General features: G+C 36.8%; 1 protein-coding gene across 2 annotated transcripts in view; it reads right to left on the reverse strand.

Annotated features, from left to right (window-relative positions):
• Positions 1-11,859: 11,859 nt before the first annotated feature.
• PDLIM3 (PDZ and LIM domain 3) overlaps positions 11,860-13,752 on the reverse strand; it is a 24,441-nt gene continuing 22,548 nt past the window's right edge. The window contains exons 8-9 of one of the 2 annotated variants that reach the window (XM_019471549.1): positions 13,687-13,749; positions 11,860-12,850 (exon numbers count right to left, since the gene is read on the reverse strand). In XM_019471549.1, the coding sequence (XP_019327094.1) occupies positions 12,661-12,850; positions 13,687-13,749 (253 nt within the window). In that variant the 3' untranslated portion in view covers positions 11,860-12,660. The remainder of the gene's footprint in view (positions 12,851-13,686; positions 13,750-13,752) is intronic. The other variant, XM_009277371.2, reaches the window with a different exon arrangement.

A 13,752-nucleotide genomic window follows, 5' to 3' on the forward strand; every position in this document is an offset into this window, starting at 1 on the left:
TGGTTTTTTTGCTTTTTGTTGCACACAGCTCCATGCGTTGTCGCTCTGGGCGGGCTCGCTCTATAGCGCAGTCGCATCTGTGATACCTGTTTCTGTCATTTACATTTTAAAAGTAATATTCTGCCATACGTTGTTTAAATTTAAACAGATTGCATGAGCGTAGTTCCATCCTGCCATGGAAAAAAAAAATAAAAAGAGAAAAAAGTTTCCCTGCCAAAATATTTGGAACTCCTAAAACGTATATGAACAATACTCAGTGTTAGTGTTTTCTGTGCTTGAAGTACAGAAGCAGACGTTCACCACGAATAACTTGTATTTGCGTGAGTAGACTCACTGAAAGACTCCTCACGTAACGAGGGGGCTCAGGTGAATAAAGTCTGTAATGTAATACCAGACACAGGTTGTTAAGCCTGACTGCTTCTCGTAAAGCACCTGTAGGGCTGACGTACCTGGGAAACCTTTGGTTGCAAAAGAAACTGCTAACATATGTCATTGTCATTATTTTGGAAAGCAGTACTACCAAAGGCAAAGTGTTCTTTTAAATTTTATTTTAATTTTGATCTGTGTCAGGCTTTTAAGTTAAAGCTTGTATAACAGTTAATTGGTGGAAGTTATATATATTTTTAAACCCAATATTGCATAAAAGCTAAAGATCTGGCGGGATTTGTTGATGAAAGAACAAATTCAACCTCAACCTTTTTATTTCACATTCCAATTGTGAATTGTGATTTTTTTTTTAATAGGAAGAGAGAAAGTGGATGAAATCTATAATTGGTTAACTAGTTTAGTGGTGGGAGATGTTGAAGAAATTTGAGTCTTTTAATATTCAGTCATGGGACTTGTCATTCAGTGCTTATGCTAAAAGTTTACACATATGCTTATAGCATCAGAAGATTATAGTTCCACAGACTAGCAAAGACACTGATAATGGTACATTTGAACATCATTTTGGAAGGATAGTTTGCAATTATGTAGATAAAAGAGTTAAGCTGGGATCATGACTCTCAGTCCTTAAGAATGGCATAGCTGTAATATTCAAGCTTTTCAGGCTCTCCAAATAGTTCTAATGTGTTTTTGCAGAAGTACAAAGTCAGTGAAACCACTTTACACCTGTCGAGAGACAGCTGAAGAGTTTAGTGGCTGGAATTAGTCCAGCAGTATTACACAACACCAACAAACATAAATCTTCTATTTAGCCACTTACTTTCCAACCCAGATTTTTTTTTTTTTTTCATTTTTGTGGCGTCATAAGGGGAAAAACAAGTTTTGGCTTATGTTTGCAATCCATAAGTAACAGAACTGTCACTCTAATCTGTCCCCCGCTTACAATTTTTGAGGGTTTTTTGGATCCTATTCTAACATTAGTGACAATGCTGTCTCCAGAGGTGTTTCTTCAGTACTCTTCTGTGAACTAGAATTAGAACCTTCCACTGGGAGTCACTGATGGAGCAATCTGCCCTTGAAGTTTTGGGAATGGCTTTTTAACAGTTAATGTTTTTTATTTTTGACTCAGGCATTTCAGCTTGTCCTTAAGCTATGCTAGCAAATCAAGTATGACTTTTTTTACATTGGGCTGTTCTGTCAAAGATAACTTACAAACTGTTTGTAAGTTGTAAAAGACCATATTATACCATGAAAGATCTGGAAGATAGCAGAAGGCTTTGCTGCCAAGCACTGCAAGAGGAAGACGAACGAACTAGTGATGCAAGAAAAATTCACCGTTTGAATAAATGTGAAAATAATTTTCAGGCTCAGCTCCTTCACGGTTCTGGTATAAGCCATCCAAATTGTGGAAATTTCTCAGAATATTGCATCTTCTTTGTCAGTGAAGATAGAACCATTAAGACCAGTGAGTTCTGCCACTGATACGTGTAGAAATTGACATACGCAACACATCAAGTTAGTATTACCAGGAGTCTGTGTGTAAATCTCAGTCAGTGAAGGAGTAAATCCTGTGGTATACTACCAGTTTAAAGACTAAAGAAGGGTTCTAAATACTGAAACTATAAATCTACCCTGAAAAAGAGCATTTAGTTGGAAGTTTCTTCATGGTATTCTGCTGCCTGTTTGCGCCATCAGAGAGCGTGTGTGCTCTAGAGACTGTTCCTAGTATATCTGCATTGTGATCTTCCTGGATTCCTGAAAAGCCAGTAAGAACAGTAAGGACCACAACAAAAACTTTCTGGAGTTGTCAGCTCCTGTTTGCAGTTAAATAAACAAGACCAGCTCTTTAACAAAACAGCTTCCTAAATAGAAATAAGCGTCTGGTCCCAAATTTGAGACAAACGGAGAATGGGTATGGAAGTCTTGACCTGAAAACATATGGAAATCTTGGCCTGAAAACAATATTATCGTTGTAAAATTCTGATGTATGTGTTTATCTGAAACAAGACCAGTAACTTGTTTTGTTTCGAAATAAACTATATTGTGCACTTCGTTTTAGATAAACACATGTCCGGAAATTGACCCATGAGAGGTCCTCTGTATTTCTCCAGCAAGAAAAACAGTGAAAAGTAACACAATGTTCTTTTTGGATTTCTTATGCAATGTACAGGAAAATTTTCCAGTGCAGAAAGAAGTGCCAGGAAGTTAAACACTGCATGAAATCACAGAAAACAACAGTGGGCCATTAGGTTATTGGCTGCAAATGAAGAACTGGTTTAGCCAGTTTGAGTTAGTTCTGTGTTAGCAGTCAGTGGAGACTTACGTAGCTGTCCTCCTTTCTCTCGTGAGCTCTTTTCCATAAAATTTTAGTTACCTGTTGTTAAGATAAAGACTCGTCTAAATTGCAGCTCCAACGCAACAGGTTTCTTGTTAAAAACCACCCAAGAATCTTCACAAGAGATGTGGAGGGAAAAGAAACTGAAAACCAAGGACAGGAGCAGATAAAATAGAGCAGCAGCTAAAAATTCAGTGCATCTGAAAATTGCCAGAAACACAGCAATGAGTGGACAAAATTCAGGAAGCCCTGACAAGGAAAATGAGGAAAGGAGTAGTCAGGATTCTGAGATACAGAAGTTTAGCAGCATGCAGTTACCTGAGTAAGGACAAGGCAATTAGTTATGAGATTGTATTACTAAGTTTGAGGAATAACGTAGTGTTTGAGGGAGAAAAACCCACTTCCAAAAGGTATCAATTTTATATGACAGATTTAAAATATGAAGAAATTTATGAAGCATTCTTAACAATTTTCAGGCTGTTGAGCTAGCTTGGAAGAGCTGATAGAATCTATAATTCAGCCTCAAATTTTAATGGTGATCAGAGAGTAAAAAATGGGGAAAAAGTCTGGCAGAAGAATCCTAAAGTTCACTTTAAAGATGATTGTTTTTGAATTTGCTAGGCTTCATAAATTAAATTTATCAGTAATTTATCGGACTGCAGTCTTGGGAAAGAAAACAGAAAAGAAAATCTGCTGAAATATGCAGGGGCAAAGCAAAGTAAAATTTACAAGGAGGAGATGATATGATGCAAGCAGTTACGTTGTAGGGAAGAGCTAGGCATGCACTTAATGGAAGTAAATAAACAAATGCAGTGACCAGTTGGTATGTACAAGAGCAAAAACCATCTTAACAAAGCCAGCAAACAGGGACAGTACAAACCTAAAGGAAACAATGTACAGCACCTTGTGCGATGAAGAGTATTTCAAGGGTAACTTTCAAGACCTCCCGGCTGCCCGTGTTCTCCCATGACTCCTGGGACATGGAGGCTCTTCAGAGAGCTTGCCAGACCAGGGCTTCTGTGGCCACCAAGACAGGAACAAGGGAGAAATCTCTCAGCAGAACCCTTGTTGCACAGTCCCACTCTCCGTGTACAAGTGGTGGAGATCCCCTTTGTGCCCCAGAAGATGGTGTTGGCATTAGTTTCTGAATGGGACCGTGTGGATGCTATTATGCTTGTGTGGTACCTAGGGTGGCCCACTCACCTCATTCCCCACTGTTTGCCTTGAGAGCTGAGGACTGCTGACTGGATCCCTTTTAAGCTGGGAAGTGCTACAACAGGTGAACGTGAAACCTAATGTCACGTTAAAGGGTTTGGTGAAAAAAAAAAACCAAAAAGAATTGCGGGATGAAAGTATGTAATTGCTTGGTTACATCACTGGAAAATAATTTCTGCTTTGTGGATAGGTGAATTGGATGTGGAGGTAAAGCCTGATCTTGAAAAGAGAAAGTAAACAACTATTTTTTGACAAAGGGTACCTATTCCAGGCCTCAGGAAGAGTATATAAACTGTGGAACAAGTTCCAATAAATGAGGAAGATCAATTTCAAAATGTCTTTTTTGGATAAATATATGTACAAAGTAGTTAGTTGTTTGTCATGAAGTTACTCCCTTGGTGGCTTTACTAGACAAGAGCAGATAGAGAGAAGAGATGGGACAAGTCTTTAGGTCTCACCTCAAAGGAGCAGAAAGTAAGCATCCTTTACGTACCAAAATCTTGTCTCTTCCAACTATAGTCATTTAGCTGTGAACATCTAAAACTCTTTGATACTTAGAAAAATGTGTATCTGAATTGGATTAAAACATTCTTCTTTGGGGGAAGGGCAAGTGATATATTTTGAGCGAATGTTTTGCCTGGGAAAAACTGTGCTTGCTCGGCCTTTGCCTTGAGTTGCTAAGCTAAGCAGGAAAAGCAACCTTTGGAAGAGGTTGGTCATAGCTGGTGATGTGAAGCAGCGTTTCATCTTACGATATGAGTTAAGTCTTTCTCTAACCTCTTACAGGTAGTCATTTTAAGATGGAAGAGACATTCTCTGAAGAATGTAAATTGTTTCTTCTTGAAGATCTGAGGAGAATTCTGCTTTTCCTTCTTTTTCTTTTTTTTTGATGATTCCAATAAGCAGGTATGATTAGAGGCTAATAATCTGAATAAAATCAGAACTAGTATCTTTTTAAAAACTGATGCTGAATACATTCCCCACCCTTAAAAAGGTTGCAAAAATACTGATTTATTTTACAAAACACTTCAACATTATCTAATGCAAAACTTTAGAAAAATGGCAGGCATTACTATTCTAATATGAGGGTGCAAGAAGTATTTTCCTTAACCGGTATTTGACACTGATTGTCTCTTCCTTAAAGAAAGCTTTCACAGAAAGAGTCAGCAACAGGATTCACTAGCTGTTTTTATTTAAAAAAGAAAAAGGAAAAAAAGGAGGGAGACATATCTGGAAACAGCCCATTGTTCTCATAACTTGCATTATCAGATGTCAACCTGTCTTGAGACTGCATGGCTCAGGTCTTTATAGCCCCATGAATCTTCTTAGGGAAATGTGGGCTAAATATGAACAGCTAATTAAATTTGTCTGTGTCCCTAAATATGATAGAAATGTTAGAATCAGCTACAGGGACAGCTGTCACCTCTTGATTATTGTGAGAAGATGAGTGGACATGTTCCACGAACCTTTGAACAGGTGCAGCATAGATTTATTAAAACATGATAGCAGTAAGTCTACAAGTATGTGAGGCATTGGGACCTGACAGGGAGATCATAGAGACAGAATACGTTGAATATTTGGAGGTGTCAGTTTGGTTCTCTAACTTGAGAGGCAATGTATAAGTCAGAGCTACTGTCAGTTTACGTAAATTGACGTCTTTCTGGGAGGTCTGAAGTATCAAGGGCAGAGTCATTTAAGATATAAATTCAAAAGAGGATCCTTTTATCACGCCTGTGGCAAGCATGCCCACTTTTATGTGTAGGAATCTGTATGAGTGTAACTAATATTGTTCTACTCTACAAACTTATTTTTACCATGTATCCAGTATCCTCTGTTATTGGTACTACGGTTAAGATACAAGGTTAGACACTTAACTTTTTTGTCTGACCTTGGAATTTGGGGAAAAAAGAGATTGTCCTACTTTCAGATTACTATATTATCTTTTGTATCGTGGTGAGAACATGAGTTTGAGCCCTTTCAGCATTCAGGAGGAGGGGTTGTTTTCAGGAAATTTAATTGCTGTGAAAAGCCATTTGGCAAACAGCAATGAGATCCAGTGCAACACTGCAGTCTGAATGCCTCAGAGGTTTTGCCTTTTTCCTTACATGCCACAGTAGAACCATGATTGATTTGACAGCTCTTTATTTGCCCAGATGCTACCACTGTAAAGCATATTTTACTCAATCCTTACTTCTGCCTAGAGCAGGGCAATAGCTGATACAATTTTTGCTAACAGACATCAAAAGCTACGTCTCTGTTTAGGTGTGACTTTTGAAGAACAGCCTTTATCTCACAGGGTCATTAGAACTCCACCCTTAGTAAAGGGACTTACCTCGTTAGCATTTTTGTGGACCTTTAAGGAAAGACAGCACTGTATCTCAGTGCATCATTTCTGAAACGCTACACTTTCATACTCTGTCAAAGGTGAGAGCAGCTCTTGATTCGGGAAGGCTGGTGGTTAATAAGCAGTGAATAGGAAGTATGTAGGAAAGGCAATTAACAGAGCTGTGTGGTGTATGTATTCATAGAGAAGAATCTCATAACAAGTCATAGTGAGAATGGAAAAGGATAGATGAATTATGAGTCAGAGAAGAAATAAGTGAACATTTTTAGAATTATAATCCTGTATTAGGATCAAAGAATCTCCTGAAATCCCTGAGATTGTGTAGTCATAAATTAATTTATACTCGAACAGAAGTGTAGAGAACTAGTCCTGTTAACACAGTGCAGGATCCTTACCTGGTCTCTCATTTTTCTGATTCATTTGAGTTTAGGGAAGAGAGAAATTGTTATGAGCCAGCCAGCAACTGGATCAGCTTATAAAAGATCTTGCTGCTGTCTTGGTGTATAACTAGTTTTTACACATTTTATTCTGTGTGTTCTTTCCTTGTGCTGAATGGTTATTTGTGCCTTTTTCTCTCACTTTGTAACTCTTACAGCTTCTTTATTTCAACCTCAGTCCACCAACCTTATGTGAAAAAAAGCAAAAACCCAAAATGTTTATAAATTATCATGCCATTTATCCTTCATATTGTGTCTTTTCCCTTCCATACTGTAACTGCCTTGTCTGCTTAGTCTGAATTTTAAACTGTGGGCTGCCAATTATTTCTTATTCTCTATACAGTGGCTGATACAGTTGGGCCATCTCTGCTTCTGAGTGTTCTTGTAATACATGCTTTTCTTATAAATAATAAAATGAGATAAGGTAAACAGTGGAAGAATCTCACTTTGAAACAATTGTACTTCTCACCTCATACATCCTACTTGCGTATAGTTTTGAATTGGCTTGCTCAAAGAGGTGCAAGAGATCTAGAGCAGTGAACAGGAACTCTCTGTAAAAGTGACTGTGATTTGGAAGGTAGGAGTATTCTTGCAGTGAATGTAAAATGAAATTGAGGGAATTTGCAAGAGTAAAACAGCAGAAAGGGGTGCAATTCTTGGAAAATATTAGAAAGCCAAAATAAAAGTGTCTTAGTTAAGTGTCTCATATTTGACAGTTTTAACCCACTCCCAACTTTCTTAAATGTGCAAGCTGTAGAAGTAATGTTACAAGTCCAATCTCCGCAAGGTATAGCAGTGGTGAGAATTATTTGTGACACTGCCAGTTAGAGAAATTTCAGTCAGAAATATGATTTCTAAATAGATAGCATTCATTTATAATTAACAGGTTGAATGAGTTCTATACACAAACTGAATAGTCAATATGTGAAAAGGATATTTTACTTGTAAGTAGACCGAAAGACTGATTGTAATTTGTACAATCATAGATTCTCTTTGGGATTTACTCTTGCTCAAAGAAAACTAACTATGCCTGTGGTTTGTGTATCTGCACAACCTGCAAGCACCTTGTAATTGCACTGGCTGCAAAGCTGGTGCTGGGAAACTTAAATTCCTTTCTATATATGAATGGACTGAATATTTCTGTGCCTTGTGGCAGGAGTGTAAGGTGTTACTACCGATGCCCTACAGGTTTTGCATAAAATCACAAACAGCATTGCTCTTTGTTGTAATATGGAAACTTGTTTTTGGTCTGAATGTGCTGAGACAATTTGGCTGCGTGTATTACTTTTTTTTTCTTTTTTCTTTTTTTTTTTTCCATTGAACATATTGTTCCAGTCATCTCTCTTTAGTGTATCTGGTCTAATTAATATTTAACTTTTTATAGGCTGCTGGTTTAGCAGGATAATTAAAAACATCTTAAATCAAGAATATACTAAAAAGATTTTTAAAAAAAATCATTATACAGAGAATGAGACAGCTATAAAAATCTGTTTTTGAATAGTGTCTGGAAAAGAAAGACTGTGAAAAGCTTGCAAGAGATTTTTCCTCTTGCTCAGAATCCTCTTGGTATTTACTGAGTATTTTGTTTTCTGACTAATAAATAATAATCTTTAACTACTCTACAGTTTCTGTGTTTCTGGATTTGTCACTCCAACACAGCTGTAATTTTGTCAGCACATGAACTGTATGAAACAGTGTTTCTTTAAAGTTTTATTTTGGACAACTGCCCTAGCCTGTGCTAAAGAGAGTATTTTTTTTCAGAGTAATATCATATACAATCTTTCAAGAATCTCCTAAAAGCTTTACTGGTCTTTGGATCACGCCCTGGTGTGGGGAGAGGGAGGATTAGGTAGACTGAGTGTAACTAAACCCACTCACTCAGTATGCTAAAACAAATGTGTGCTTTGCCATATATAGAAACAAAATCCTTTGTGAACTTGGACATCGTGTAGATAATATTACTTATCAAGCATATGCTGTGGAGACAAAGATTTTAGTTGGTGGTACTGAGCATATGCTGAAGACTTGTAGGCATTTTATTTTAAAACTTCATGTATTAAGAAAAAAGGAATAATCTGCTTGTGGAAGTTTCTCGTTAACAGTTTCAAAAGAAGCTATCTGAATAGCTTGCTTGGATGAGAGGAGAAAAAAAACCCACAAAAGGGCAAATCTGCAGAGTATGGTTGCCTTTAGAGATAAAATTTGCTGGATATATGCCAACAAACATGGTTTATCTCCCACCATTTTGTTTATAAATGTATGAACCCACTAGGTAAATAATAATCTTGTCCTTGTGAAAAAGCCCCCCTAAAATAGAGTTTAAATCAAATGCATGTGTTTTATATGCAAGTCAGATCTATACCCAACTGCACAGTTGTTCCCTTTTATATGGTTTATAGAAATCTGAACCAAAATTCTTGATCAAACACCTCTGAGCTTTGGAACATCTGAAGCTGGGTCCAAATTCTGAAACTGGATATATCTCTAGTTTTAAACAGTCAGTAACTTAATTTCTGTTAAGAAACTTTTTCTCTATGAACGTTGCAAGAAATGCTTCAAGCTATGACTGCGTTAGCAGGCAGCGTGGTGCAGTAGGAGCAGATCAGTTGGTATTGAGGACCTGGCGTGTACCTAGTGTGTGTTTCAGGGAGGGGCTGTTTAGCTCTAGTTTGATTCTATGGGCTGAGTTCCCATTAGTGGTTGGTGCGCATTAGCAGTGCTCCCGGAGATCATCTTCTGGTTGAATTTCACCGTAAAGGAAACCACTTTGTGCACTCTGAAGCTGTTGTGTGATGTGAACCAAAATGCAGGAAGTGGGAGTGATGGGGGGGTTTACTTTCAATAGTATACTTCTGATCTGAACAAAAGTGTTAGTCTAATTTTTTAAGTGATGAAAAGTGGTTGAAAAACTGGAACAAGTTATTGAGTTGATGGAAACAACATAGTTTCTTTTAACTTCTTTAGAGAACTTTTTAGGTTTCAGATTGTTGGCAACACTTCAGCATTATTTAAAAGACCAAAAGCATTTGTCTTGGAACAATTGATATGGAAGTACCATATAAATTTAATCTGTGTATTTTCAGATGCAATTCTTGGCGTATTCATTTGGAGAATTACAGTTTTGTATAAGTTTTTAGCATCTCCCAGAACAGCCCTGCTGTTTATGCAGCAGTAGCATAGCTGAGGAAAGCTTTTCACACCTGTTGATCAACATCTGAAGAGTCGAGATAACAAGCATGTGAAGTCACACTTACTATCTTTCTCTCCATCTAAAAATAAATGCCATGGCTCTCTTCAACTTGTAATATGTGTATAAAAAAGTCTGGACACAGCTGAGAGGCATAGTAGCATTAAGCTATCATGATTTACTGGCTATGCCATTCTTAAGCCAGAAGATAAAGTGGTAGGTTTTTAGCTGGACACTTTGTAAAGGATTTGTGCCAGAAACCACTGACGCCCTACTGAGGTAAAGAATTCGGCCTTGAGCACACGATAGGGAGAATTGCTGTATCTTTCTCTCACATTTAAATCTCTATATTCAATTCCCCCAGACTGAAGTGACTGTAGGATGAGATTTCCTATTTTTCTCCTCTGTCAGCATCAAGGATTTTAGAATCTGCATTAACTGAAAATCTTTCTTTCCTTTATATTGGTGTAAAGGTTTTCACATAGGTCAGTACTTACAATTAGATAGGCTTACCTTCTAATTCTATCAAAATCGTGTCCAACCTCAAACCTCTCAAAATAGCACCATGTGGTGATGCAATACCACTGAACTTTCCCCAAAGTTTTGGCATCAGGTCACGTTCTATGACTTTCTTTTAAGCTAACAGTTCTTGTATCTACATTTTCAAGAGTTTCCCCACATTTACAATTGGTACGTTTGGCCTGTTAAAGAGAGAGCAGTTTTGGCTCTTCAGTTTTGAAAGCACATGATCTCATTCAGTTTTAGAAAGCTCATTTTGCCCAGATTATATACTCAAATGCCTAATACAAAAAATTGTGTTTCATTCTTGCCAGCGGTTTGATAAATCCGAAGCATACTCCTCTGTCAGGCTGAAAATGCTAAACTTCTATTATTGTCAAGTCACTTGACACTCACACTTTCTCAGTTTTCATACCAGTTGAAAAGAAATACAGAATCTTTGTCATATGTAGTAGATTTATTTTTACCTTCGGTTACTCCACAAAGAAATGAACATTAAGCAAATATTTTAAAACACTGATGACACTTTAGGTTTGTAAAAACAGACATTATGTGCACTCTCACTTTCAGAAGGATTTTCAGATTTATTTTATTTCCTTTATCAGTGGAAAAATATAAATGCTACACATAGCCTCCATGATACATGAGGAGCAGAATTATGTTTTGTGCCCAAAAATAATTCGGGCACTAACCTTTAAAAGGGTGCGACACTTTTTTTATGTCTGCTTTTGATATGCAGACATAAATTATAAATGCAGTGACACACATTTTTAAAACATTTAAATTCTGAAATAATACTTTAAGACATTTTGAAAAGTCTTTGAGTATGTGGACATTGTATTTCAAGCTTTGGGACTCATCTGAATTTTTAAAATAAATTTAAAGTATGTACAGCTTCTTATTTTGATTCCATATTCTTTTTACATTTTAAGCTTCTTATATTGTTGAATGGAAAAAGTACATAAGATTGATTGCCCCCGAGTTGTTAATTTCTGCTAGTCTTGTAGACTTGATATAAAATTTTTAAATTTTTAGATTTTAAAGCGGGTTCAAAATACCCCAATAAATCATTTATGAGTTGTGTTGATATTTTTTGAAAATGCTAAGGTTCGGTTTGTCAGTCAGTCATGTGTGTATATGTAGCTGGCACCTACCTGAAAGCAATGTAGCCCTTAAAAAGTTTCAGAAATTGATTTAAAACTGTGTTATTTCAGCCTTTTTTTTCCTTAGGACTTCACCAGGGTTTTTATAAAAGAACTTTCCTTTGCATATTTTAATTAACATTTATTTTTAAAGTTGTCCAAGTTTTAATTTACCAGCAATAAAGATATTATGATGATATTTCCCCATTGTTTCTATTATGGAAATGGAAAGATGGAGATGGAAAAAACCAGTACCATTTTCTGCAGAAAGGCTTTTACATTTATTTTCATTCTCAATTTGCAGTGAGTTCCTATTAGTGTATGTTTGGTTTTTTTTTTCCCCAAAACCAATGTATGTGTGTGCATGCCTCAGAACAATTTTCTGCTAAGTGATGTGAAAGCTGATTTAATTGCAAATCATTAAAACAACATAGAACTTCTATTTTGCTTCTTACTAAACAGTCTTTATTATACTAGCCATTTTATTGTATGACTTGATATTTATTCCTTATCACAGTTGCTGCATCAGAAAATCAAGTGGATGTAACCCCAAATTCAAAGCAAAGTAAGCAAAATTTATTTTTGGCATACATTAATGGTAGTTGAATAATAGATGGTGGAAGCAGACATGAACAACTGCTTGTTTTGTACTATCCATGTAAAATAGCTGCTTTTCTAATGATCTGTCAAGTTTCTACATTAGTTAGGGCCCAGCCTGTAACACTTTGATGGCTTTGGTGTTTGCACAGGTACTTAATTCACGTTAAAAATAATGTCTTGATTACAGCACTTACATATATGCTGTAGTAATCATGTACTACCTCAGCTGTTTCACTTTTTTTATTCCAATACAGCTGTTTTAGTTTATACTTCATTGAGTTATATTAGCAGCTTCAAAGATAATATTTTAGCAGAATTTTACTGGTATAATATGCTACTGCTGGCTAACAGGGACTTCCACCTCCCTCAGAAACCCACAAGAAAAGGTTTAAAAGCTGCTACTTTGGAATCAGGCAGAAGTCCTGACACTTGTACTGCAGTTCTAAGCTGTTAATGGCTTTTTGTGTGCATGCATATACTTGTGTGTTAATGTAAGACTAGCATTTTGGGTAAACGGTAACTGCTTCATATCCCTCTGGTGGCCTCATGCGAGCTCGTGCATGAGCTTCACAGTATAGTTGGCCCTCCACAAAGAAGTAGCCTTTTTGTTTCAGGTTGAGATTGCAGTCAGAGCACACAAAACATTCTGGGTGCCGGTATTTATCACGTGCCTTCACCACTGTTCCTCTATACGGAAGCAACAAAAAGAAAAAACCAATTAATTCATATGAATTTAAAGTGAGAAGAAACCTCAGTATGACACAAAATGAGTTCTGGGTATTTATCTCAAGGCTTTTAGTTTGTTCGTCTGGTGGTTTTGCTAACTACTATATAACTTAAGGTTGGAAGCTGAGTTTGAGTAAGTGACATAAAATGCTGTAGAGTTGATCACATAGTTCAGTAGTTCATTGGAAAACTAGAGTTTGAAGAAACAGGTTAGTTTGGTTACAACACAGAAAGTACAGTCTAACCTATCAAAATGGTGACAAAATGAGTTTAAAACCCCCATTTCTTTTCCTCAGTGACCGTGTTCTCTGAGCTCATCATTATCTGTGTGCTTTGCTGAAGTTAGTGATGTCATTCAGATAGAAATCTGGTAGTTTTCAAATAGGCCCACAGAGCTTTCTGGATACTCCCACTGGGTTGGGAGAAGGATGCTTTACGCTACCAAGAAACTTTTGAGAATTCACAGCCTGAGACAATGCAGCACAGGTAACTGCTGGTTTCATTATGTATGTGTTAATGATTGACTTGCAAAAGTTCTTGAGAAATCTTAATTAAAGCCTTGATGGTACATTGTCAAAATGGAAATAATCTGTATTGAAAGTGTCTAAGGTACAGGTTAATAATTTGGGATTTAGAACAATATATTTTTATATCTCTGTTCTCTACAAGCATTTTTCTGCTAGTGCAGATGGAGACCAAGACCATCACTTGGAAAGCATTCCTGTAGTCTGCAGTGGTGTTTGAGGACATGTGCTTGAACTAGAGATTTCTAAAACTAAAAATAAAAAACAACTTACAGAATCCCATTCCCACACTTGTCACACAGTGGCACTTTCTGGACACCGGGCATGGCGGGGGGGGGG

This window comes from Aptenodytes forsteri, unplaced genomic scaffold (genome assembly GCF_000699145.1).
Source record: "Aptenodytes forsteri isolate BGI_AS27 unplaced genomic scaffold, ASM69914v1 Scaffold65, whole genome shotgun sequence".
Lineage (NCBI taxonomy): Eukaryota > Metazoa > Chordata > Aves > Sphenisciformes > Spheniscidae > Aptenodytes > Aptenodytes forsteri.